At 40.9% G+C, this 27,939-nt stretch overlaps 1 protein-coding gene and 1 non-coding gene across 3 annotated transcripts in view; both read left to right on the top strand.

Moving 5' to 3' along the window:
* The window catches only part of KIF4A (kinesin family member 4A), a 126,826-nt gene extending 98,965 nt beyond the window's left edge, over nucleotides 1–27,861 (top strand). The window contains exons 20-30 of one of the 2 annotated variants that reach the window (XM_089904415.1): nucleotides 2,238–2,393; nucleotides 2,518–2,618; nucleotides 6,851–6,980; nucleotides 8,281–8,451; nucleotides 8,829–8,936; nucleotides 9,969–10,046; nucleotides 10,621–10,719; nucleotides 11,244–11,426; nucleotides 24,894–25,010; nucleotides 26,634–26,756; nucleotides 27,334–27,861. In XM_089904415.1, coding sequence (XP_089760541.1) covers nucleotides 2,238–2,393; nucleotides 2,518–2,618; nucleotides 6,851–6,980; nucleotides 8,281–8,451; nucleotides 8,829–8,936; nucleotides 9,969–10,046; nucleotides 10,621–10,719; nucleotides 11,244–11,426; nucleotides 24,894–25,010; nucleotides 26,634–26,756; nucleotides 27,334–27,348 — 1,281 coding nt within the window. In that variant the 3' untranslated portion in view covers nucleotides 27,349–27,861. Of the gene's footprint in view, nucleotides 1–2,237; nucleotides 2,394–2,517; nucleotides 2,619–6,850; nucleotides 6,981–8,280; nucleotides 8,452–8,828; nucleotides 8,937–9,968; nucleotides 10,047–10,620; nucleotides 10,720–11,243; nucleotides 11,427–24,893; nucleotides 25,011–26,633; nucleotides 26,757–27,032 lie in introns of both variants that reach the window. The other variant, XM_022560999.2, reaches the window with a different exon arrangement.
* On the top strand, nucleotides 7,179–7,285 carry LOC115801914 (U6 spliceosomal RNA). Its single transcript, XR_004022267.2, has one exon. It is a non-coding gene; the product is annotated as a U6 spliceosomal RNA (small nuclear RNA).
* Nucleotides 27,862–27,939: the final 78 nt, after the last annotated feature.

Here is a 27,939-nt window from a genome sequence, read left to right as displayed (position 1 = left end):
TTGACCTACAGCACTACGTTAGTTCCTGTTACACAACAGTGATTCAATATTTCTATACATTTAAAAATGATCACCATGATAAGTCTAGTTGCAATATGTCACCATACAAAGATATTACATAGTTATGGACTATATTCCCCACACTGTACATTTCATACCCTTAACTCCTTTATTTTGCAACTGGAAGTTTGTACCTCTTAATCTCCCTCACCTATTTCTTTCCTCCCTCTATGCCTCTCCCGCTGGCAATCACCTGTTTGTTCCCTGTATCTATAACTGTTTCTGTTTTGTTATGTTCATTTGTTTCGTTTTTTAGATTCCCCCTATAAGTGAAATCATGCAGTTTTTGTCTTTCTCTGTCTGACTTATTTCACTAAGCATAATATCCTCTAGGTACATTCATGTTGTCGCAGATGGCAAGATTTCATTCTTACGGCTGAGTAATATTCCATCGTATATACATATATATATCTCACATCTTCTTTATCCATTCATCTATTGATGGCACTTAGGTTACTTCCATATCTTGGCTATTGTAAATAATGCTGCAATGAACATAGGGGTACATATGTCTTTTCTAATTAGTGTTTTTGTTTTCTTTGGATAAATACCCAGGAGTGGAATTGCTGGATCATATGGCAGTTCTATTTTTAATTTATTGAGAATCTCCATACTGTTTTCCATAGGGGCTGCACCAATTTACCTTCCCACCGACAGTGCATGAGGGTTCCCTTTTCTCCACATCCTCACCAACACTTGTTTTTGTTTTTTTACTTTTTATTTTATATTAGAATACAGTTGATTAACAATGTTGTGACAGTTTCAGGTATACACACTGCTGTATTTTGAATGGATAACCAACACTTGTTTTTTGTTGTCTTTTTGATAATAGCCATTCTGACAGGTGTGAGGTGATATCTCATTGTGGTTTTGATTTGCACTTCCCTGATGATTAGCCATGTTGAACATCTTTTCATGTGCCTGTTGGCCATCTGTATGTCTTCTTTGGAAAAATGTCTATTCAGATCCTCTATCCACTTTTAAACCTGGTTGTTTGTTTTTGTTTGTTTGTTTGTTTTTGATGTTGAATTGTATGAGTTCTTTGTGTATTTTTGGATATTAACCCATATCAGTTATATCGTTTGCAAATATCTTCTCCCATTCAGTAGGTGGCCTTTTCATTTTGTTGATAGTTTCCTTCACTGTGCAAGAGCTTTTAGTTTGATATAGTCCCATTTGTTTATTTTTGCTTTTCTTCCCTTGCCTGAGGAGACATAGCCCCCAAAATATTGCTAAGACTGATGTCAGAGAGCTTACTGCCTATGTTTTCTTCTAAAAAGGTTTATCGTTTCAGGTCTTACGTTTAGGTCTTTGATCCATTTTGAATCTATTTTTGTGCATGGTGTGAGAGGGTAGTCCAGTTTGATTCTTTTGCATCTAGCTGTCCAGTTTTCCCATCACCATTTATTGAAGAGGCTGTCTTTTCCCCATTGGTATATTCTTGCCTCCATTGTCATAGATTTATTACCCATATAAGTGTGGGTTCATTTCTGGGCTCTCTATTCTGTTCCATTTATCCATGTGTCTGTTTTTGTGCCAGTACCATACTGTTTTGATTACTGTGGTATTGTAGTATAGTTTGAAATCAAGGAGCATGATACCTCCAGCCTTTGTTCTTCTTAATAATATTCTTTGATGTAAATTCTATATTATTTGATATTAATATATCCACTCCAGCTTTCTTTGATTACTCTTAGCATGGTATATCTGCATCCAAAAGTGAAAGGTTTCTCAGGGATGGTTACTTTTTTAAAAACTGAATTTAGTTAATTTTGTTTGCTTTCTTTAAAAATTCCATTCATCTATTTTAAAGATTAATAATAGTTATCCATTTATTAAATAGAACAGGTAATCTAAATATACTTCAGTTCTATATTATGACTTGTTAAGGACAAAGATTAAGGAGAAAGTGGAGAAGGTCAAGACAGAATACATAGAAATGCTAGGATATCTGGAGAAAGATTTTCTGCAGAAAACTTTTCTTGTGACCTTTTGGGATATTGCTGTTAAAGGCTCTTAGAGCATTATTGGGATTTTTGGTCAGTGTAGGCACAAATGGAAATCTCACTTCTAGTTACTTGGGCTCTGGTCCAAGTGAAATTAAATCTGGAGCTGAATATAGCCCATGGGCCAGAGATTCCTCATCCCTAACCCAACATCATTGATTTATCTTCTAGAGTTGGCTTGGAAATGAAATTGAGGTTATGGTCAGTACTGAGGAAGCCAAGCGCCATCTGAATGACCTTCTTGAAGACAGAAAGATCCTGGCTCAGGATGTGGCTCAACTCAAAGAAAAAGTGGAATCTGGGGAGAATCTACCTCCTAAACTCCGCGTAAGTGCCCTATGGAAATACGTTACTAATGATCAGACTCCACACTCCCCAGAAGCCCTCACTGCTTTGGAGAATCACTTTCCAAGTAGTACTTCACCCTCATCCCCACTATTCTTCTTTACAGAGGCGTACATTCTCACTTGCTGAACTGCGTGGTCAAGTTTCTGAGTCAGAGGATTCCATTACAAAGCAGATTGAAAGCCTAGAGACTGAAATGGAACTCAGGTAATGGGACTATGTCTAATGCATTATAAAAATTTATGCCTTGAATCAAAATAGAACCTATCAATCAGTTATTCAAAAGCTTGTTTTTCAGAAGCTTTGTGATGTAGGAGAAACAAGAAAAAGTAACAATTTTTGAGCTATACACTTCACTAGACATGTTAGATACATTTTCTCATTCAGTCTCTCCCTATGAGGTATACCTTGTGAGGTAAGTACCATTCTTCTCACTTTAGAGATCTAAGCTAAAGGTTCAAAGATCTTAAAAAAAAAAAAAAAGAAAATTTGCTGAAGTTTATACAGAACTGGGATTTGAAACTCAGTTTATCTAATTCCAAAGTCTATGGTCTTTATCATATACCATAAGAACTGACTAAAAACAAAACTTTAGAGGAACCCAAGAAATGATACCAGAAGATCAACAACCTGGGAGAAGGAGAATTAGAGATCATCAGCAAAGTAGATATAATATAATGCATAAGTAAAGTATCATGACCATTAAATGAGATTAGAAAGTAAAGTACATAGCACAGTACTTGGCATATTAGAAGTGCTCAATGAATGCTCTTCTCTTTAATCACTGTTACTTTCTTTTAAGTATCTGTGAAATCTAGAAGGAACAAAACTTTGACAGATATTTTATAGTGTCTTAGGGTAATAGAATTTTATTGCCCAGAAGACCTTGGAGACCATTTAATTTGTTTTTAGCAACACATACTAGCTGTTTATCTTTGGATATGTCTTTAAGTTGCTCAACATTTGAGTTTCTGCTTTGTGCTGCACTGGATGCAGTTGGGACATATAGAAAGAATAGATGGCATTGTCCTTGCTCTCGAGTAGAAACAGTATAATGACTGACAGTGGTGTGTTGGAATTGTTTGTTAAAATTTTAAGACGGTTGTAAACTGTTGAGAGCTTACAATTCCTTTGGTGAGAGTATTCACACTACAGAAACTAGCAAAAGCTACAAATCAGATCTGTTTTTTTAGGCACTGTTTGTTAAACATTTACCTGCACACCACTGTGCATAAGTAAATGATTATTTAAATGTAGGGCAGGTGCCAGGTAGAGGGCAATTAGACAGAGGTGACTTTAATCAAGGGAATTTCCCTAAGGACAAGAAAGGGCATTTGATAGATAAAACAACTGTGAAGTGTTCTGGCCCACCTCTTCCAAGAAGCCTTCCCTGATTCTTCATCCCTCATTAATTTTCCTCTTCTCTAAACTCCTTCAGAACTTACAGTACTCGGTCATGTAGTATAGATGATGTATGTTATCTTTATATTTATTAATTATTTTACATAGATTAGTCTTGTCAATCTAGACAGATGGTAAGCTTGTTAAAGGAAAGGACTCTATATTAGACCAGGGTTCTCAAAGTGAGGTCTACAAACTCCTGGGGTGTCACTGAGACCCTTTCAGGGAGTCTAGGTGACTCCCTGTTTTTATAATAGTATTAAGACATTGTTTGCCGTTTTTACTACACTTGACATTTGCCATGATAGTGCAAAAGCAACAGTGGACAAAACTGCTAACACCTTAGCTTGAATCAAACCAGTAGCACAAACCTGTACTAGCAGTCATTGAATACTTCACCACCACACACTCTCGGTTTTACTTAAAAGTCAGTTTTACTTTTGGCTTTGATAAAGCAATAAAAATTATTAATTTTATTAAATCTCAACCCTTGAGTTCAGATCTTTTTAATATTCTGTGTGACAGAATGGGAAGAACACATAAACCACTTGTGCTGATGCTGAAGGACGATGTTTCTCTCGAGGAAAAGCACTTGTGTGATTGTTTGAGGTGTGAGTTTAACAGGCCTCTTTTTTCATGGAACATCATTTTTACTTGAAAGAACGACTGACAGACAAACTATGGTTATTCAGATTTGGGTACTTGGCAGACATTTTCTCAAAAATGAACCGAGTGAGCCTGTCAAGTCAAGGAAAACAAATGACAGTGTTTGTCACCAAAAATAAAATTTGAGCTTTCAAGCAAAACTTAGAATTTTGGAAAACGTGTATCTGCCACTGTAAACTTGACAGTTTTTCGTAACTTTTCTAATGAGACCAGTAGTGATATTAACAATTGTGGTCTTTTTTATATTGTGTAATGAAATGTGTTGATTTGAAGGCTCTGTATGACTGTCCAAATGACATGTTACATAATCACGTTTGAGTAAAAGATCCATTCAGATTGCAAGTAACCACATTTCAACTAACTTTTAAGGAACTTGTTGGGTTTTGGTGTAGTCTCAAAGAAGAATATCCACAATTATCTGAAAAGACTATTAAAATGCTCCTCCTGGGCTTCCCTGGTGGTGCAGTGGTTGAGAGTCCGCATGCTGATGCAGGGGGACATGGGTTCGTGCCCCAGTCCGGGAAGATCCCACATGCCTCAGAGCGGCTGGGCCCGTGAGCCATGGCCGCTGAGCCTGTGCATCTGGAGCCTGTGCTCCACAATGGGAGAGGCCACAACAGTGAGAGGCCCGCGTACAGCAAAAAAAAAAAGCTCCTCCTGGGGACTTCCCTGGTGGCACAGTGGTTAAGAATCCGCCTGCCAATGCAGGGGACGGGTTCGAGCCCTGGTCTAGGAAGATCCCTCATGCCACAGAGCAACTAAGCCTGTGCACCACAACTACTGAGCCTGCACTCTAGAGCCCACAAGCCACAACTACCGAGCCCAAGTGCCACAACTATTGAAGTCCATGCGCCATGAGCCCCTGTTCCACAACAAAGAGAAGCCACCACAATGAGAAGCCCACGCACCGCAACGAAGAGTAGCCCCCACTCGCCGCAACTAGAGAAAGCCCATGCACAGCAACGAAGACCCAATGCAGCCAAAAATAAATAAAATTAAAAATAAAAAAAGCTCCTCCCAGGAATTCCCTGGCAGTCCAGGGATTAGGACTCGGCGCTTTCACTGCAGTGGCCTGGGTTCAGTCCCTGGTCGGGGAACTAAGATCCCGCGAGTCGCACGGTACGGCCACAATAAAATAAAATAATAAAATAAAATGCTCCTCCCTTGTCCAGCTACATATCCATGTGCGGCCAGATTGCCTTCATTTACATCAACTAGAACATATCACAAAAGATTAAACGTAGAGGGAGATATGAGAATCCAGCTATCTTCTACTAAACCAGACATTACAGAGATTTGTAAAAATGTAAACAATCCCACTCTTCTCACTACATTATTTTTCGTGCTGGAAAATGTTGTTGTGTGTGTGTGTGACACACACACTCCTCCACCCTGCATTCATGTCCTTTCCAGACCTTAGAATGTGACTTTATTTGGAAATAGTGTCATTGCAGGTGTAATTGTTAATGTATAATGGATTGTTTTGATTTTAAGTGAATTAATAAATGTTTTTCTCAGTTTTACTTTCTAATACTGTAAATATCTCCAGGTATAACATACATGAGCAGAATTTCTTAGAGGTCCTCAATAATTTTTAAGAGTGTAAAGGGGTCCTAAGACCCAAAAAGTTTAGAACTGCTATCTTAGATTATTTTAGTACCCATCTTCTTTATAGTACCTTACATAGCACTGCATGTTATACACATGCCGGTATGCTCCCTCTCACTGGACACCTAGCAAATTTGAGAAGGAAGCTATTGACAAAACTGAAATATTGTGTACATCTTGGTCTCAGGCCATACTTGACCGTAAAGTATCTGGAAGCTATAACCAGGGTCATGGTATCTAGTTTTCGTAGAAACTTCTCAGCCCTGTGGCAGGTACTCCAAGATAACCTCTCACGACACCAGCCATAGGCATCAGTTTGGTGTTAGATTCCAGCAAAGAGCATCTACCTGTTTGTTCTTCTGAGATTTTTTTTCCTTAAGGTCTCTAACCTGAATCTTGTCCTTGCATAGGTGAGCCACCACGTCACAGTTCCAGCTTATGTGGCCTCAAGACAAAGTCACATTATGGTCAATGTGCTACAACAAAAGCCTCACTAAAACAAATCTTTCCAAGTCCCACTATATGACCCACTTATTTCAACCAGTATTTAATAAAATAAAACCATTTGGTTAGTCTTAGCATCCCTTTGTAACAAGTTTTGAGATACTGTATAAAACCCTAACCAGATGACTCAATCATTATTTAAATGGTATTTAACTGATACCTCTGTCCGTGAAACTATTTGAAGTTTCTCCTCAGAGCTCTTCCCCTCTCCTTGGTGTTGAGGCTACTAGAAATAAGGCTCATTGTTTCTTTCCCTGAAGGAGTGCTCAGATTGCTGACCTACAGCAGAAGCTGCTGGATGCAGAAAGTGAAGACAGGCCAAAACACCGCTGGGAGAATATTGCTACCATTCTGGAAGCCAAGTGTGCCCTGAAATACTTAATTGGAGAGGTAAACATCTCTCTTCCTCTCAGCAATTCAGGGTCTGGCTTGGTGGGTTGAAATAAGATGTTAGCCTAGAATACTATCATAGTGTTATTGCCACTGTTCGTGGTAGAAACCACAATGACACAAACATTAGAGAAATAGTTTTATGGGTAAAGGTTGGTGTGGGCAAGTACAAGCCAGTCACTTAAAAAATATATATGAGTGCTCGCTTCGGCAGCACATATACTAAAATTGGAATGATACAGAGAAGATTAGCATGGCCCCTGCGCAAGGATGACACACAAATCCGTGAAGCGTTCCATATTTTAAAAAAAAAATATATATATATATATATATATATATATATATGAGTTGCAAGTTGATACCCATACCTGGCATATAGCAGGTGCTCAATAAATGTTCACTGTTATTATTATGAAAAATCAGGATGCCATAGTAGGCCACAGGTCAAACGTAAAATATTATACTATACTACTTTTTAAAACACCTCTGACATGTATTATATTCAAAAAGTTTAAGATACAATCTAGGAAAGAGAAAACCTTTGACATATCAAGATTCATCCAAAGGAAAATCCATCTTCACTGACCTTAAAATAAATATATCATCTTCCACTGTCACAAGAGGAATTAAAATTGATCACCTCTGGTGATTGAAGCAAGCATACAAACTCCGACTCTGCAAGTTTGAGCAGTGCTATCCTTTGTGCATTTTTGTGTTGGGTTAGCAGATTTATCCTACTAAGGAAATCCTGATTAGTCTTGTGAACACTGGTGTTTATGATGTTCACCATCTGGCCTAGTAGAGAATATAAAACTAGGCCAGCATAGGATATCAATCTAGCCTGAAGAGCCAGAGCTGTAGTCTCGGCTAATGTGTCTACAAGTTCCAACATGTGAACACAGACATTCTGAAATGGGACATAATTAGCCATAAGGGTGTGTGCTATGGATTTCTCTTTAAAATTAAGGAAGAACTTCTTGAGTATCAGAGTTTGGAATTGTCAGATACTGTTTGTGTTAGATTTATTCTTGCCTTGAGGTAAAACAAGAGATTAAATGACCTCAGCAGTGGCTTCCAGCTCTAAGATACCTATCTCAGCAGATATCTATCTCGACCCTTGGTTTGGGTGGTGGTGATTCTATTCAATGGTAGAATCCATATGACATGAAAACATAAGAATGGACTTGGACATGGAAGAACTTTTCTCAGTCCATTTCAAGAAAGCTGACATTTTCCTGCCTAATGAATGGGGAAAGGTGGCCATTCTCCAAATAAACTGATCTTCTTTTATCCCTTCCAGCTGGTCTCCTCCAAAATACAGGTCAGCAAGCTCGAAAGCAGCCTGAAACAGAACAAGGCCAGCTGTGCTGACATACAGAAGATGCTGTTTGAGGAACGAAATCATTTTGCTGAAATAGAGACAGAGTTACAGGCAGAGCTGGTGAGAGTGGAGCAACAGCACCAAGAGAAGGTAAGCTGGCGAGCCAAGAAGCTATACTGAAAAACAAACCATTGTTGCTCTTTGTTTTTAGTTAAAAATAACAATAATAATAACGGGGGTATGAAGTTTCCTTCAAAAGACCACGTAGTCTTTTCCAATTTTTGCAAATAAGAAACCAGAAATAGAGAAAAATGACTTCTCTAATAACTTTACACATACCAGTGACAATGGCTATTAGCCTCCAACTTTAATACCAAGATGAACATGATGATACTTCAAGCCATGAGAGCCAAAGAGAACAATTTACTTTGAAATCACAAAGGAGTAACTGGATCACTGCTTGGACTAAACCAGAATTCCTTTTTCCTCTCATTCCTTTGGTACCTTTGGGTTGTATCTTTCTCTAGGTGCTATACCTCCTCAGCCAGCTGCAGCAAAGCCAAATGGCAGAGAAGCAGCTAGAGGAGTCCGTCAGCGAAAAGGAACAACAGCTGCTGAGCATCCTGAAGTGTCAGGTATGGAGATGAGGCAAAGGTCTCCAGAGATGGGGTCCCCAGGCCTGACTGAGAATCCTGTCTGATTTACATGACTGTACCTGCAGGAAAGAGTAATTACCTACTGAAAAAAAGCTTTATAAAGGTAGCCTTTTATAATGGTAGCCTTTTATAATGGTAGTCTCTATTGCCTTGTTGCCCTGTTTGATCAATTTAGGGGTGTTTAGGATGTAGCCACATATAGGATAACCTCCGTTTTGGTACAGAAATGACAGTACATACTCCATACCAGACTTCGAGGCCTCCTGGTTCTTTGCCTCAACCCTGAGCTCTAAAGAGTTGAGAAAGTTAAATCATCCAGTAGAATCCTAGGGACATTTAGCTGTCTCTTCCTGTGCCTGTTCTGAGTTGAGACCTGACCTGTTTGTAAAATGCCTGGGGTCTGCATTTCTTCCAGAGGCTGGGAATACCACACCCTTTAGTAGCATGATGGAGTACTATTTTATCCAACTTAGAGTCTTTTTCCTGAACCACCAGTCTCTACGGCTTCCTTGGCACCGCCCATCAAAGACAACCAAATGTGTTAAGGTCGAAGGCATGAATCCAATTATCTTAAGTGCCAAGGAATTTTAATCAGGCTTATTAGTGTAGCAAATAAACTGCCTAATCTGTGTTGAGAAGCATGGGCAAAAGCATCTGTAGACTTCAAAGAAACAGCTGACACTCTGGATGGGTTTCTTTATCAGCATCCTGATGTGAATAAGGGATACGAGGCTAGAAAATAGAAAAGAACGAGGAAGGCATGTAGAGCAGAGCCCATGGTTCCTGCAAGTGCAGTCGTGGCTGCTTGGGAGCGTTGGAATAGAGGTGGCACTCAGGACACCTAGGAATTGGTGGGGATCAGGCATTTCTCTGGGCGCCAGTGCCTGCTGTGCAAAAACCACCTGCTGCCAGCAACTTGGCAGTAGTATGTTTTCATCCCTGTGAGTTGTTTGCTAACCCACATGTAGTGCCCAAAATAACCCCACCTATCACTGCATTATCTGGAAATAGGATGAAGAACTTGAGAAGATGCAGGAAGTATGTGAGCAAAATCAGCAACTTCTCCGAGAGAACAAAATCATGAAGCAGGTAGTACAGCTTCCCACCCATTTAATAAGCCCTGGGAGACCCTCTTGCAACTGAGGCCAGCTCGTGGGAGCAACCCTGGGTATAATGACTTGGCTCAATTTTATGAGGTCTACATCTAGTTTCCATGTGGTATGGTCATGTGCATTTCAGATGGCATAAACACATTTTTTTTTTTTTTTTTTTTGGCGGTACGCGGGCCTCTCACTGTTGTGGCCTCTCCCGTTGCGGAGCACAGGCTCCAGACGCGCAGGCTCAGCGGCCATGGCTCACGGGCCTAGCCGCTCCGCGGCATGTGGGATCTTCCCAGACCGGGGCACGAACCCGTGTCCCCGGCATCAGCAGGTGGACTCTCAACCACTGTGCCACCAGGGGAGCCCACACATTTTTTAATTTGCTCTTCTCTGAATCTAATACTGATCTTGTAAAGTGGGAGTCCTTCAACCTACTTTGCTCTTACCCTGCCTCACTTTACCATGGCTTAAGATTAAGCTAACTTAGGAATCTTTATGTTTTAGCCATGAACACTCTCAGAAGCTGCCCTGCAATGTACACTTTGTCTCTTCTTTTCAAATAGAAACTGAACCTCCTCCAAGTAGCCAGCAGACAGAAATCTCATCTTCCTAAGGATACCCTTCTATCTCCAGACTCTTCTTTCGAATATATCCCACCTAAGGTAAACTGCTCAGGGCCTGTGATACCTTTGCATAGCCAAGTGAGTGTACTAAAATCACCTTTCAGAAGTGGTTGAGAGTTAAAATTCCCACATTCCAGCATCTCAATTTTCTATGGAGTCCCAAATAAAATTACAGTACAATCTTGAGGAAAATAGTCATTCTCCCTCCCTTGACGGCTGACTTTGGACCATGTACAGGCATTATGCAACACAACTGAGGAGGAGGCGCATAGAAAAGAGCAGTGTTCGGCTGTCCATCCAAAGATACTTATCATATCATGAGTCCCTCCCTCCTCCCTCAGATTGCTCAGCCTCTATCCCTTCAGTTTCTCTCCCTTCAAAGACTCTGTGAGGCCAAAGGCTAAAGCAGAATTTCTTCTGATTGGTAAAGCCAAGTGGGGTATATTTGAGGGCATCTGAAATCTCTGCTCTGAGAATATAGCTGGCAGCAGCTACTGGGAAGATATAATCCACATGTTGTTGTTGTTTTTAATTAAATAACCATTCCAAACTTTTTTTCTTAGCCCAAACCTTCCCGGTTTAAAGAAAAGTTCCTGGAGCAAAGCATGAACATCGAAGATATAAAATATTGTTCAGAATATTCTGTGAATGAGCCTGAGGACAGTGATGGTGATGGTGGTGATGGGGATGATGAGGAATGGAAGCCAACAAAATTAGTTAAGATGTCCAAGAAGAACATCCAAGGGGTAGGAGGCAGCTCATCTCTTTCAGGGGTTCTAGTCATTAGTCTTCACTGCCAGTGAGGGTGTACCGGCCCCAGACCCTATACCTCAATCCCTCGATTGTGTTCAGAGGCACTGGCTCTGCTGAGGGGTGCTTGTTGGGCCAGCTCTGTATGGAACTGGGGGCTAGTTGAGAGGACTGCCTGGGTGCACAGGGAGGCTCTTTTCATGTTTTCAAGTTCTGACCAGTCTGAACAAGTAGTAGTGTTCTATACCATCTCATTGAAACTGGTTCCAGTGTGACCATAATAATCTTTCACATTTTTAAAGCATTTTACAGTCTATATACCATTCTCATATATGTTACCTCTTTTCATTGTCACCAAAAAAAAATCCAGTGAGGTGTTTATTATTTGTATTTTACAGCTGGATCTGAGACCCACGAGAGGGAAATGACCTTGCCCAGGGACATAAAACAAAGTGACAGGACTTGAAATCAAATGTTCTGACTCCAAGTCCAGTTTGTTTCTACCACATCATGGTCATATCAGTAAAAACTGTAGCCCGGAAGCTAAGTGGGAACTTTAAGATTGAACACACCAAAGTTAAGGCTAGTTAGAAACAATCTGACTTTGAGGCATGCTCTATTTACTTACACAATGATAATCCTACGGATTTATCAAACCTAGGTGTTCTATGTTGAAACATTAACTTCCCAGGCATTACAGTTCATCACTACCCCAACTGTGGCCTGCAGCCACATTCCACTTAAAGAGAACAGCTCACAAATTACCCTAGCTGGATTCCTGGAAGGTTATTCGATTTCATTAGTTGATAGTGCACCACATGGGGAACTGAGCCTTGTAAAGCTACAACACCAGAGAGAAGCAACTCATGAGGACTAGACAGCCGTGGTGGCCTTAAGTCATTTGGAAAGTCATCAGGAATGCAACATACCGTGTGCTCTTAGTGGGACTAAGAGCTCATCCTTAGCCTCAGAGAGCTTATAATCTAATGGGAAAACAAGCCAAAGAAATAGGAACACATCACAGGACCTCAGCATACTCATCTCAGGGAGATGGACTGAGGGGCTTTTAAGAGTGACTGTAAAGCCAAACCAAATAGATATAGTTTATGAACATGCCATGAAAGGGACGACTCTTGCTTCATTATAAGACAGAAAGGGAAATACAGTCTTGGGAGCACCTGGGAAGCCATTTTCTGGCACAATGAATAGCATATCGCAAAGACTTGATAGTAGAGGTAGTAGCGGGACATAGAGCTGGGACACTGAGAGAAAATGGGGCAGAACATGTCTGACTTTGATTCACTTACTCAGCAAACATTTATGCTCTCTACTGTGGCTGAAGTGGTAAGCATGAGCTGATTGTTGATGAAAAGGTCAGCCAAGTACTAGGAAGCACAGGTGAGAAGTACACACAGAAACAAATGGTAGAGGACCTAAAACTCTGGGGAAGGAGTTTCCAAATGGCAAGCAAATATGGGTATACTTGTCCTTGAGGAAAGCTTATCACACACACACACACACACACACACACACACACACACAAGCATAGATATAATAGCACTGTTGCTGTAAGCTTAAAAAGGAAATATAGAAGTATAGCCAAAAATGCAAGTAAGTGATATTTGCTATCAATGATAAATCCTATCTCTAAAACACTGAGAGATGATTATTTTCTAGGCTTTTTCCCTGATTTTATAACTTGAGAATATAACTGGCCTTTAAGGGGAGCAAGTTGGCATACAATCTAGTTTCTCCCTTTTGGAGGCCTCGAAGTACATGGACTGCTCTTTGATCAGACTGCTTGTAGACACATCAGCTGTAGACCTTGATGCTTTGCATGAAGGCCATCCTGATTATTATTGTTTCAACCCAGCTGAAGCGGGCTGGTATGAATCACTAGGTATCTGCAAAGGAGACTGCAGCAGGTACCAAAATGATGACTTGTCCAAAGCTAATGCTGAAAAAACTAGGTTTCCTCATTCAGCTATATTTCCTATCTGTACTAAGGAGATGCCGAAGGATAGGCCATGTGCTGTAGTAAAGAAGTGATAGCTTAGAAGCCAGGTAAACATGAGTTGTAGTCTTGACTTTGCCACTATTTAGTTGGATAGCCTTAAGCAAGTCACTTAATCTCTCTGAGCCTCAGATTCCTTATTTATGTAATAAAGGGATGAGGCTAGAATAGTGATATATAAGGTCCCTTCCAGCACTAATATCCTGAGTCAAAGTAACAGTCAAAGTTGTATAAATGGGTTTTGTTGTTGTTGTTTTTAATAAATGGGTTTTAATAATACTACCTTTATATGGGGCTATATGGTGTCTGAGAAGTTAAAAGAAGGAATATATGCAGGAGCACCTTGTGAAGGATAAAATATCATGCAGGTATTGTTATTAAAGCACTGTAAGGATTTTTACAAATATTCCCATTTGTCCCCTTTGGCAGAAAAGAGGGAGGAGGTATTCTGGTCTCTAGTAATGAAAGAATGGAGATAAACTTGGATGGAGTGACTTGTCCAAGGTCATGCCAAGTATTAAATATAAGACTAGAGCCCAAGGCTCCCAATTCCTAGCCTGGTATCCTTTATGTTACAATTTTTACCAGATCTTATCATTCTGAGATATAATGTAACGCTGAAATCAGTGCTAGAAGAATTATAGACTCTAAAGAAATAATTCTCAACCCTGGCTGCACGTTAGAATCCCCCAGGGAGCTTTTAAACACAGGTTGCCTGGGACCCCACCCCCAGATATTCTGATTTAATTGGTCTGAGGTGGGACCTGGCCTTTTTGAAAAGCTCCCCAGAGATTTCTTATGTGCAGCCAGGGTTGAGAACCACTGGCTTAAAGGAACCCCAGAGGTCTTTCATCTTGACTTCCCACTGCTTTTATATAAAGAATCTCTCTATTATAGTGGTTCTCAGCTATGGTGTTGGGACATGCTGGTGAGTTGCTAGCAGTTGTGATACACACACACGTATACACACACATCCCACATACATCATATTTGAGATTTTGTCTGTGGCAAGATCTTGCTCCCTCTCTTATATTCTGATCTGCGTCCTGGTGTGAGAGAAAATAGGATGAAGCTAAAGCTAGTGCACATGGCATTCGTGTGAATACATCTGTCATGTACGTCATGACTGTTCTATAATACCACTCCCAGGTGTTTATCTAGGCTCTGCTTGCTTGAAAACAAGCAATCTAGTAGGGGGAGGCTCACAGTCGTGAGACAGGGCAGCCTATTGTATTCCAAGTAGGTGTTGGAAAGTTGTTCCTTGTTGAACTGTCCTATAAATCATCCCAATGAGTCTTGGCTATGTAGAAGTCTAATTGTTCTTCCTTATGATAGCCCTTCAGATGCCACTCTTGTACTTTGGATAAAATAGAGACACATGGACAGGGTAATAGAGTGTTTTTGAGGCATATAATATAGATAAATGTGTAAATGGTCAGAGGACCATACCCAGCCTGTAGCAATCAATGGATCAATGTCATCCTGGCGAGGTGTCTCTAGGACATGTCATAGAACTCTGTGTTTTGCTCTGTCTTATTCAAAGAAGCAAAGTTAGGGGTTTTTTTTTTTCTGTTATGTCCAGTGTTGGCAAAGGTGACTAAGGCGGGCATTCCTGTCTGTTGTTGTTAGGAGTGTAGTTTGGCATACCTTTCTGGAAAGCAACTTGAAAATATGCATCAAAAGCCTTAAAAATGTTCCTATCCTTTGGCTCAATAATTATACACATAGATATTTATACTAAGGAAATAGTCATTGATATGTAAAAAGATTTATAAATCTTTTTTGAGCATCAAACTATCAGGCACTGCTTCTAGGTGCTGAGGATGCAATAAACAAGACAGGTAAAATCCTTGGCCTCATGAAACTGAAGACATTCTTGTGGAGAGAGACTCATAGTGACCAGAAAAACAAATAAAATAATTTTAGATGATAAGAGATAAAAAGAAAATGTAGTCAAATCATAGAGAATGATGGGGTAGGAAAAGAGTACTTTGGATGAGTGTTTGGGAGAGGCCTCTCTGAAGAGGAGATATTTAAGCTGAGATCTGAACAAAGTGAAGGAGCAAGTCGGGGAAAAAAATCAGAAGAACATTTCAGGAAAAGGAAACAGTAAATGCAAAGACCTCAGGGCAGGAATGAGCTTGGCTTATCAAGGAACAGCTGAAGAGGCCAGTGAGGCTGGAGGATACTGAGAAGTGGGAGAGTGCAGTACAAGGTCGGGTCAGAGGGGTAATCAGAGGCCTTGTCAATCATGGTAAGATTTGGATTGTATTTATGTACCAGGATATTTGCTGCAACGTGATTTTTTAATGGCAAACAGTTTCTTTCAAAACAATCTTAATATCTAACGTTAGGTGACTAGTTAAGTAAATTGACATTTCCACATGATGAAAGACTATATACAATTGTTAAATATTAAAAATCATGGTTTTGATTTTCAGATTTTATAAAGTACTATATATTATTCTCATAATGGGGGTGAGGGGGAAGATGTTTTAATGGTTTCTTTTACCCTCACAACTACACAACAATGGTGATGGTTGTCCATATGAAACAGGCTCGAGGGCTTGAATTTAATTGTAAATGCAATATGAATCCACAAAGATATGACAAGGGAAAAAAAGCTACTGTGATTTAGGACTCATTAGCAGAACTATGGAGTTCATAACAAGGGAGGTGTTTGTCTCAATCTGCTTCACAATGGTCACACCACATTTAGAAAGTTATGCTCATTTCTGGATGTCACAATTGAAGATGAACTTGGACAAATTGTTATATAGCCAAGGTGGTGAGAATTCTTGGAAACCATGTCATGTGGTGAATCATTGAGGGAGCTAGGTATATTTAGCTTTGAGAGGATTTGGACAGAGTGGGACTGGGGAGTGAAAACGATGCTCAGGGTTTGAACATATATGCTGTGAAAGTGGGGTTAAATTGATTCCAATCATTCCAGATGGCAGAATTTGGTCCTGAGATCAGAAGTTATATAGAAACTGTTATCTCAGGATAAATAGAGCATTGGATAATAAGACCAGGGGTGTTTGAGTAGGGCTTCATACATCAAATCAGGCTTTAGATAGTCACTGAGGTCTCCTCTGACTCTAATCCATCATTCTGAGAGCTCTGTCACCTATATTTGTTCCAAGCCAAACTATCCTTACTTTCTTCCACCATTTCTCTTACAACATCACTTCCTATAATGCTGGTCACCCGCCCCCTTTTTGTTTAATTTCCTCTTTGTGAAGCACATACACACAGTGGACTCCTGAATGTGTGCACAAGGAAACATACTTATTGATAAAATGGGCTTAATATATGGAAAGCGCTTGTAACAGTGCCTGGCACATGGTGATGTCAGCTATTACTACTGTAGCCTTGTTGTAAGTGTGAAATATGGCACTATGAGGAGTATGGGTAAATTGTGGCATACTCATAGTGTGAAAATGAATGGAACAGGAGCTACATGCATCAACGGATGATAAGATACCATTTATATAAAGTTTAAAAGTATGTAAGGTAACTCCTTACATATTTTAAACAAAAACTCATATGTGGTAAAAAAGAGACATGCATGGGATAATAAGCACCTAATTCAAGAGACTGCCCCTGGGAGGGAGGAAGGCAAATGGGATCAGGAAAGCATAGACAGGAGGCTTCAGTTCTATCTGTATTTTACTCATCAACGGAGGGTTGGGGACATGAGTGGGGTTTTCTTCTTGTCTACACTTTTTATATGCCTAAAAAAAATTATGGGGCCCTAAAATAGGATATATCATTTCAAATGGAGTCTGACTGACCCAGGGTTTACTGAAACATTCTCTCCCTATGATTTCTGAGCTCCAAATTACTGGCTGACTGGCTTGCTTTTTTTTTTTTTTTTTTTACATGTTTATTGCAGTATAACTGCTTTTACAATGGTGTGTTGGTTTCTGCTTTATAACAAAGTGAATCAGTTATGCATATGTTCCCATATCTCTTCCCTCTTGCGTCTCCCTCCCACCCACCCTCCCTATCCCGCCCCTCCAGGCGGTCACAAAGCACCGAGCTGATCTCCCTGTGCTATGCGGCTGCTTCCCACTAGCTATCTACCGTATGTTTGGTAGTGTATATATGTCCATGCCTCTCTCTCGCTTTGTCTCAGCTTACCCTTCCCCCTCCCCATATCCTCAAGTCCATTCTCTAGTAAGTCTGTGTCTTTATTCCTGTCTTACCCCAAGGTTCTTCATGACATTTTTTTCCTTAAATTCCATATATATGTGTTAGCATACGGTATTCGTCTTTCTCTTTCTGACTTCACTCTGTATGACAGACTCTAGGTCTATCCACCTCATTACAAATAGCTCAATTTCGTCTCTTTTTAAGGCTGAGTAATATTCCATTGTATATATGTGCCACATCTTCTTTATCCATTCATCCGATGATGGGCACTTAGGTTGCTTCCATCTCCTGGCTATTGTAAATAGAGCTGCAATGAACATTTTGGTACATGACTCTTTTTGAATTATGGTTTTCTCAGGGTATATGCCCAGTAGTGGGATTGCTGGGTCATATGGTAGTTCTATTTGTAGTTTTTTAAGGAACCTCCATACTGTTCTCCGTAGTGGCTGTACCAATTCACATTCCCACCAGCAGTGCAAGAGTGTTCCCTTTTCTCCACACCCTCTCCAGCATTTATTGTTTGTAGATTTTTTGATGATGGCCATTCTGACTGGTGTGAGATGATATCTCATTGTAGTTTTGATTTGCATTTCTCTAATGATTAATGATGTTGAGCATTCTTTCATGTGTTTATTGGCAGTCTGTATATCTTCTTTGGAGAAATGTCTATTTAGGTCTTCTGCCCATTTGGATTCGGTTGTTTCTTTTTAGGTTATTGAGATGTATGAGATGCTTATAAATTTTGGAGATTAATCCTTTGTCAGTTGCTTCATTTGCAAATATTTTCTCCCATTCTGAGGGTTGTCTTTTCGTCTTGTTTATGGTTTCCTATGCTGTGCAAAAGCATTGAAGTTTCATTAGGTCCCATTTGTTTATTTTTGTTTTTATTTCCATTTCTCTAGGAGGTGGGTCAAAAAGGATCTTGCTGTGATTTATGTCAAAGAGTGTTCTGCCTATGTTTTCCTCTAAGAGTTTGATAGTTTCTGGCCTTACATTTAGGTCTTTAATCCATTTTGAGCTTTTTTTTGTGTATGGTGTTAGGGAGTGAGCTAATCTCATACTTTTACATGTACCTGTCCAGTTTTCCCAGCACCACTTATTGAAGAGGCTGTCCTTTCTCCACTGTACATTCCTGCCTCGTTTATCAAAGATAAGGTGACCATATGTGCATGGGTTTATCTCTGGGCTTTCTATCCTGTCCCATTGATCTATCTTTCTGTTTTTGTGCCAGTACCATACTGGCTTGATTACTGTAGCTTTGTAGTATAGTCTGAAGTCAGGGAGCCTGATTCCTCCAGCTCTGTTTTTCGTTCTCAAGATTGCTTTGGCTATTCGGGGTCTTTTGTGATTCCATACAAATTGTGAAATTTTTTGTTCTAGTTCTGTGAAAAATGCCAGTGGTAGTTTGATAGTGATTGCACTGAATCTGTAGATTCCTTTGGGTAGTAGAGTCATTTTCACAATGTTGATTCTTGCATTCCAAGAACATGGTATATCTCTCCATCTATTTGTATCATCTTTAATTTCTTTCATCAGTGTCTTATAATTTTCTGCAAACAGGTCTTTTGTCTCCTTAGGTAGGTTTATTCCTAGATATTTTATTCTTTTTGTTGCAATGGTAAATGGGATTGTTTTCTTGATTTCACTTTCAGATTTTTTGTTGTTAGTGTATAGGAATGCCGTAGATTTCTGTGCATTAATTTTGTATCCTGCAACTTTATCACATTCATTGATTAGCTCTCGTAGTTTTCTGGTAGCATCTTTAGGATTCTCTATGTATAGTATCATGTCATCTGCAAACAGTGACAGCTTTACTTCTTCTTTTCCGATATGGATTCCTTTTATTTCCTTCTCTTCTCTGATTGCTGTGGCTAAAACTTCCAAAACTATGTTGAATAAGGGTGGTGAGAGTGGGCAACCTTGTCTTGTTCCTGATCTTAGTGGAAATGGTTTCAGTTTTTCACCATTGAGGATGATGTTGGCTGTGGGTTTGTCATATATGGCCTTTATTATGTTGAGGAAAGTTCCCTCTGTGCCTACTTTCTGCAGGGTTTTTATCATAAATGGGTGTTAAATTTTGTCGAAAGCTTTCTCTGCATCTATTGAGATGATCGTATGGTTTTTCTCCTTCAATTTGTTAATATAGTTTATCACATTGATTGATTTGTGTATATTGAAGAATCCTTGCATTCCTGGAATAAACCCCACTTGATCATGGTGTATGATCCTTTTAATGTGCTGTTGGATTCTGTTTGCTAGTATTTTGTTGAGGATTTTTGCATCTATGTTCATCAGTGATATTGGCCTGTAGTTTTCTTTCTTTGTGACATCCTTGTCTGGTTTTGGTATCAAGGTGACGGTGGCCTCGTAGAATGAGTTTGGGAGTGTTCCTCCCTCTGCTATATTTTGGAAGAGTTTGAGAAGGATAGGTGTTAGCTCTTCTCTGAATGTTTGATAGAATTCGCCTGTGAAGCCATCTGGTCCTGGGCTTTTGTTTGTTGGGAGATTTTTAATCACAGTTTCAATTTCAGTGCTTGTGATTGGTCTGTTCATATTTTCTATTTCTTCCTGATTCAGTCTTGGCAGGTTGTACATTTCTAAGAATTTATCCATTTCTTCCAGGTTGTCCATTTTATTGGCGTATAGTTGCTTGTAGTAATCTCTCATGACCTTTTGTATTTCTGCAGTGTTCGTTGTTACTTCTCCTTTTTCATTTCTAATTCTATTGATTTGAGTCTTCTCCCTTTTTTTCTTGATGAGTCTGGCTAATGGTTTATCAGTTTTGTTTATCTTCTCAAAGAACCAGCTTTTAGTTTTATTGATCTTTGCTATAGTGTCCTTCATTTCTTTTTCATTTCTTTCTGATCTGATCTTTATAATTTCTTTCCTTCTGCTAAATTTGGTGTTGTTTTGTTCTTCTTTCTCTAATTGCTTTAGATGTAAGGTTAGGTTGTTTATTCGAGATGTTTCCTGTTTCTTAAGGTAGGATCGTATTGCTATAAACTTCCCTCTTAGAACTGCTTTTGCTGCCTCCCATAGATTTTGGGTTGTCGTGTTTTCATTGTCATTTGTTTCTACGTTTTTTTTTTAAAAGAATGTATTATATTCAGTTATGTGTATCTTTTTTGTTGTTTTGTTTTGTTTTTGTTTATTTATTTAATTTTGGCTGTGTTGGATCTTCGTTTCTGTGCGAGGGCTTTCTCTAGTTGTGGTAAGCAGGGGCCACTCTTCATCGCGGCACACAGGCCTCTCACTATTGTGGCCTCTCTTGTTGTGGGACACAGGCTCAAGACGCGCAGGCTCAGTAGTTGTGGCTCACGGGCCTAGTTGCTCCGTGGCATGTGGGATCTTCCCAGACCAGGGCTCAAACCTGTGTCCCCTGCATTAGCAGGCAGATTCTCAACCACTGTGCCACCAGGGAAGCCCTCTACATATTTTTTGATTTCCTCTTTGATTTCTTCAGTGATCTCTTGGTTATTAAGTAGTATATTGTTTAGCCTCCATGTGTTTGTATTTTTTACAGATCTTTTCCTGTAATTGATATCCAGTCTCATAGCATTGTGGTCGAAAAAGATACTTGATACAATTTCAATTTTCTTAAATTTACCAGGGCTTGATTTGTGACCCAAGATGTGATCTATCCTGGAGAATGTTCCATGAGCCCTTGAGAAGAATGTGTATTCTGTTGTTTTTGGATGGAATGTCCTATAAATATCAATTAAGTCCATCTTGTTTAATGTATCATTTAAAGCTTGTGTTTCCTTATTTATTTTCATTTTGGATGATCTGTCCATTGGTGAAAGTGGGGTGTTAAAGTCCCCTACTATGAATGTGTTACTGTCGATTTCCCCTTTTATGACTGTTAGTATTTGCCTTATGTATTGAGGTGCTCCTATGTTGGGTGCATTAATATTTACAATTGTTATATCTTCTTCTTGGATCAATCCCTTGATCATTATGTAGTGTCCTTCTTTGTCTCTTCCAATAGTCTTTATTTTAAAGTCTATTTTGTCTGATATGAGAATTGCTACTCCAGCTTTCTTTTGGTTTCCATTTTCATCGAATATCTTTTTCCATCCCATCACTTTCAGTCTGTATGTGTCCCTAGGTCGGAAGTGGGTCTCTTGTAGACAGCATATATATGGGTCTTGTTTTTGTATCCATTCAGCCAGTGTATGTCTTTTGGTTGGAGCATTTAATCCATTTGCATTTAAGGTAATTATCGATATGTATGTTCCTATTACCATTTTGTTAATTGTTTTGGGTTTGTTATTGTAGGTCTTTTCCTTCTCTTGTGTTTCCTGCCTAGAGAAGTTCCCTTAGCATTTGTTGTAAAGCTGTTTTGGTGGTGCTGAATTCTCTCAGCTTTTGCTTGTCTGTAAAGATTTTAATTTCTCCGTCAAATCTGAATGAGATCCTTGCTGGGTAGAGTAATCTTGGTTGTAGGTTTTTCTCCTTCATCAGTTTAAATATGTCCTGCCAGTCATTTCTGGCTTGCAGAGTTTCTGCTGAAAGATCAGCTGTTAACCTTATGGAGATTCCCTTCGTGTTTTTAGTTGTTTTTCCCTTGCTGCTTTTAATTTTTTTAATATATTTTTTCTTTGTAATTAATTTTATTTTATTTTTTTAAAGAAGTACTGTTTACTAATTAATTTATTTTTTTATTTATTTTGGCTGTGTTAGGTCTTCATTCCTGTGAGTGGGCTTTCTCTAGTTGTGGCAAGCAGGGGCTACTCTTCGTTGCAGTGCACAGGCCTCTCGTTGTGGTGGCTTCTCTTGCTGTGGAGCATGGGCTCTAGGCACGCAGGCTTCAGTAGTTGTAGCACGTGGGCTCAGTAGTTGTGGCTCACGGGCTCTAGAGCGCAGGCTCTGTAGTTGTGGCGCACAGGCTTAGTTGCTCAGCGGCATGTGGGATCTTCCCAGAACAGGGCTAGAACCCATGTCCCCTGCATTGGCAGGCGGATTCTTAACCACTGCACCACCAGGGAAGCCCTGTATTTAATTTTTGATAGTTTGATTAATATGTGTCCTGGAGTGTTTCTCCTTGGATTTGTCCTGTATGGGACTTTTTGTTCTTCCTGGACTTAACTATTTCCTTTCCCATATTAGGGAAGTTTTCAACTATAATCTCTTGAAATATTTTCTCAGTCCCTTTCTTTTTCTTTTCTTCTTCTGGGACCCCTATAATTCGAATGTTGGTGCATTTAATGTTGTCCCAAAGGTCTCTGAGACCATCCTCAATTCTTTTCATTCTTTTTTCTTTATTCTGCTCTGCAGTAGTTATTTCCACTATTTTATCTTCCAGGTCACTTATCCGTTCTTCTGCCTCAGTTATTCTGCTATTGATCTCTTCTAGAGAATTTTTAATTTTATTTATTGTGTTGCTCATCACTGTTTGTTTGCTCTTTAGTTCTTCTCGCTCCTTGTTAAATGTTTCTTGTATTTTCTCCATTCTATTTCCAAGATTTTGGATCATCTTTACTATCATTATTCTGAATTCTTTTTCAGGTGGAGTACCTATTTCCTCTTCATTTGTTAGGTCTGGTGGGGTTTTGCCTTGCTCCTTCATCTGCTGTGTGTCTCCCTGTCTTCTCATTTTGCTTAACTTACTGTGTTTGGGGTCTCCTTTTCGCAGTCTGCATGTTCGTAGTTCCCGTTGTTTTTGGTGTCTGTCCCCCGTGGCTAAGGTTAGTTCAGTGGGTTGTGTAGGCTTCCTGGTGGAGGCAACTAGTGCTTGTGTTCTGGTGGATGAGGCTGAATCTTGTCTTTCTGGTAGGCAGGTCTACATCTGGTGGTGTGTTTTGGCATGTCTGTGGCCTTTTTATGATTTTAGGCAGCCTCTCTGCTAATGGATGGGGTTGTGTTCCTGTCTTGCTAGTTGTTTGGCGTAGGGTGTCCAGCACTGTATCTTGCTGGTCGTTGAGTGGAGCTGGGTCTTGGCATTGAGATGGAGATCTCTGGGAGATTTTCGCCGTTTGGTATTACGTGGAGCTGGGAGGTCTCTTGTGGAGCAGCGTCCTGAACTTGGCTCTCCTACCTCAGAGGCACAGCCCCGATGCCTGGCTGGAGCACCAAGAGCCTGTCATCCACACGGTCATGTGGCTGTAGGTAGGAGGCCTCAGTTCCTTGCCATGTGGATCTCTCCTTAGGGCTGCTTGAGTGTCCTCATGACATGGCAGCTGGCTTACCCCAGGATGAGTGATCCGGCCCATGGTCCCCAGGACTGTTGCGGCTTTGGCTGCTGGGGCCCCTCCAGAGCCAGCAGCCTCAGTGAGGCCGCCCTCCGCTCGGGCTCTGGGGCAGTTCAGTGACAGCGGAGGGAAGAGACCCCAAGCCAGGAGTTCCAGCTCTGTGGAAAGGCGGACTCCATTCTTGCTTGTGGGATCTTAGTTCCCCAACCAGGGATTGAACCTGGGCCCTTGGGCCATCGGCAGTGCAAGCTCCGGGTCCTAACCACGACCACCAGGGAATTCCCTGCACCAAACTACTTTTAAGCCAGATCTCCCCCACCCAACATTACATTTATATGGCTGATTTGGGGGAACTTAATGCCAGACTTACATTTATCCCTGTTATAACTTTTCTGTCTGCTTCCAGCCCATAATTCCAGCCAGTCAAAATATTTTTGAATTGTGATTCTATTATCTTACATATTAATCATCCTTCCAGCTTTGTGTCATTGTTACAGCTGATAAATATGCCTACCTTGTAGACTGGCTATGAGATTCAAATGAGATTTTGCATTTCTATATATGAAAGTACTCGGAAACTGTAAAGTGCTATACAAATGTAAATGATTTTATTTCATATCATCAGTGATTTATTAAAATGTTGAATGATTAAACTGCTGAGGACAAAGCCCAGGCTGACACTAAACAAACTGTAGAAATGTGAGTTGGATGAAAGTACAGCTGGGTAGATCTAAAGATACTGAGCAACTATACTCAGTCCTTAAATATGCCTAATTCTACTCCCATTCATCTCATAGTTCTTCACTTTGGCCATAAAATCACCATGAGGATCTTTGTCAGTTGCCCTGCATTATTATGGTATCCATCCAATCCATCTTTCAAGTATACTATCCCAAAAGTGTGGCATGACTTGTTCTTAGAAAACCTATGGGGGTTCTTGGTGATCATTGTTTCACTAAAGAGAGGACTGAGGAGATAGAAGCTTAGTAAAGTTGATGGTACTTTCCAGTTTTTCTAGAATGGCCTAAGAATGAAGGGAAGGTACTTCAAACCTAGTCTTCTGACTCAGTAATGTGTCTTTCTACAAACCTGCTTTGCAGTGTTCCTGCAAGGGCTGGTGTGGGAACAAGCAGTGCGGGTGCAGGAGACAGAAGTTGGACTGTGGCGTGGACTGCAGCTGTGACCCCACAAAGTGTAGGAACCGTCAGCAAGGCAAGGTAGGATTGGTGCTGTCGTCCCTCACCATCCTTTCAGATCTCCCAGCAGTTTCTGTCCTTTTCTTCTACCTTCCTTCCTGAAAGCCAGAGTCTCCTGCACAGCCCTTCCCACCCTTCTTCCCTCTGCAACCAGAAAAAGACATTTCGCTTCTCAGTCCTTCTTCCTTGCTGCTAACCTGTCCACACAAACCCTTCAGAAGCCACAGCCTCTCCCAGGAGATTCCCAGATATGCAGTTCCCCACCCCTAGCCTTGGCTGTAAAATTTCTGTACAGTGTCTAAGGCACAAGCAAGGAACAGTAGAGCAAGCATTTACAGGCATACAGCCACGCAGGATCAAACTAGTCCAGAGGCTTAGCTGGAATTGTAAGGGCCACGTGCTGAGGTAGCAGTTTCCAGGAAGGAAGTTAATCCTTCTGACATCTTGAGACATTAGTTACTTAGACCTTCTCCATGGGAACCAGCTATTCCATGGCTCTAGGAAAAGACCCACAGGAACTTGGTCTTTCTGATATTCACTGTTCTGAGCCAAGTTAACTGTAATTGTTCTTACATTGCTCCCAGGGATAGCAGACTCAGGGAAACAAAATGTGTACTGAGAAGTGTAGCACCAAGCAGGTCAGATGCCCGAACTTGCCTTATGCCTACCTGTGCCCACGGCAAAAGCTCATTCCTACTGCTCTCTGTGTGATACACAGGAATTTTAGCAAGACTAGTTCACCGTGCATTTCTTAACCATCTATATGGGCGCAGTTTTGCCCTGGGCCCTCCATTAAAAAAACTTCTGAGGTAGGTAATCATTAGAGGACTAAAGTGGCAAGCTAGAGGTCAGGCTAGGAACTGTAGAAGTAGCATTGCAGAAGGACCTTCAGGATTCTCTATGCCCATGCTTTTCTCAATTTGGGTTCTAGAGTCCTATAGTGGCTCCATGGAAGTGCTTCCAGGCAGAGGAGTGTGGCCCAGCTCAGTGTGACCCCGTGCCAACCAAAGCAACTTGCTCTTTACTTGTTTATATATCGAGTTTCCTCTTAGAATTTCAGTTGGAAAACCACTGATCTAGTCCAATACTGCCATTTTACAGAGAAGGAAACTAAGGCCCAGAAATAAGCTTAAGTGACTCGGTGTGATATTATACAGCTGGTCATGGCGGCTAAGATTAGACCTCAGGCTTCCTGACTCTTAATCCAGTTCAGTTTCCATGACAACAGGCTATAATTCTAATCCAAGCTCTACCACAGAGTAGCCTTGTTACCTAAGCAACTTCTCTCTCTTGGCCTCAGCTTCCTCTCTGAAAGGAAGACCAATACAGGCAACACTCTGTAGAAATGCTAAAAAGTATATTGTAGATTGGGGAGGGGAGAGGATTAATCAAAGAAATGACCAAGGCTCAGCCTTGTTTTAAATCATGCCTCATGATGTGTCCTGTGCCGCTCTCCTACCCAGCCTTTTGCCTTTAGAGGCTGCCTTTGAGCACTGTGACCTCCCCAAGCAGGGTCACCCTAAGACCTGCTTACACTGACTGATGAGGCCCTCAGAGCTGGTACCTCACTGGCTGAAGGGGAGCAGACTGATTGTGTAACCCTAGTAGCTGAATTTCTAATATCCCTGCCTGCTTGATTCTCAGGATAGCTTGGGCACTGTTGAGCGGACTCGGGATTCTGAAGGCTCCTTCAAACTGGAGGATCCCACAGAGGTGACCCCAGGATTGAGCTTCTTTAACCCTGTCTGTGCCACTCCCAACAGCAAGGTAGGTGGCCTAAAAGCCAGGTGTTTCCAAATGTATTAGCGTCCGTCTCAGCATTAGCACTGACAGAGAGCTGTGGGAGAAAAGGAGGTAAAGGTACAATCAGCTTGCTGGGAACTGGGAACCGGGCATCTGCTAGAGTCTGGTTTTTTCAACAGAGCTATTTGGGGGGTCACCTCATACCATTGGGAGTGTGCTAAACATCTGTAGTGGCTAGGCTGCGCTGAGCCTCTGTCCCTACCCCAGATCTAGTCATATAGCTGTCTCTGTCCTTCCTAGATCCTGAAAGAGATGTGTGATGTGGAGCAGGTGCTATTAAACAACACGGCTCCAGGTGCCTCCTCCCTTGGCCTCCCAGATTCAAAACATGTAGCAACAGAATCCCAAGAAAATAAAGCTCCAGGGAAGAAAAAGAAACGAGCTCTGGCCAGCAATACCAGCTTCTTCTCTGGCTGCTCCCCCATTGAAGAAGAGGCCCACTGAAGTTGGACTCATCATATCTGCCTCGGTCTGGCTTGGGAGATGCCTTCAGGTTGCAGCCAGAAGGGGTTTTTTTTTTCATGATTCCTCTTGATTTCAGGTTTCTTGCTGTTGAAAAAAGGAACAGCACGTTACTGAAAAAGAGGGAACCTTTGTTGGATGTTGGCAACTTCGTGTCCAGAGGGAACCTTTGTTGGATGTTGGCAACTTCATGTCCAGAGCCCCTGACGACTACTCTCCTCTCCAGAAGGGTGCTAAGCTACCTGCTGAAGACAGAACCAACTGACCTTCCTGATGACTCATGAGGAACCAGTCCTCAGTACAATCTAGCTGTCTCTTACTCATGAGCAGTTAGGGCTGTGTCCCAGTGGGAATGAGACCAAGGCTGTCTTATCTTTAGGTTATCTCAGTTTCATGGCAGAGCCTAGCCTAGGTTGGAGGCCTGGCACAGATCTTCACGCCACCTCCAGAATGGCGCTGGGATCTTTCTTGTCCCTGAATTTCAAGTGTTTTAATAGTACAATCAATTGTCTTTCAAGTTGCTGAGGTAAATGAAATCTTTTTAAATGTTAATGTTAAGTAAATAAATAAATCTTAGTCCATCTGCTGTTCGGAAAGAGTCTTCTGTGCTAGCGGGAGAAATACAATTTCAACCTGTGTTCCTCCGCCCCTGGGAAGCTATTAAGGAAAGTCAGTGCAAGTGCCC

This window comes from Delphinapterus leucas, chromosome X, assembly GCF_059928025.1.
Source record: "Delphinapterus leucas isolate spDelLeu-1000000601 "Yukka" chromosome X, BTC_Dleu_Yukka2, whole genome shotgun sequence".
In the NCBI taxonomy this organism is placed as follows: domain Eukaryota; kingdom Metazoa; phylum Chordata; class Mammalia; order Artiodactyla; family Monodontidae; genus Delphinapterus; species Delphinapterus leucas.
Note: the sequence above shows the minus strand (reverse complement) of the source record. Positions and strands in the feature narration are given on the sequence as shown.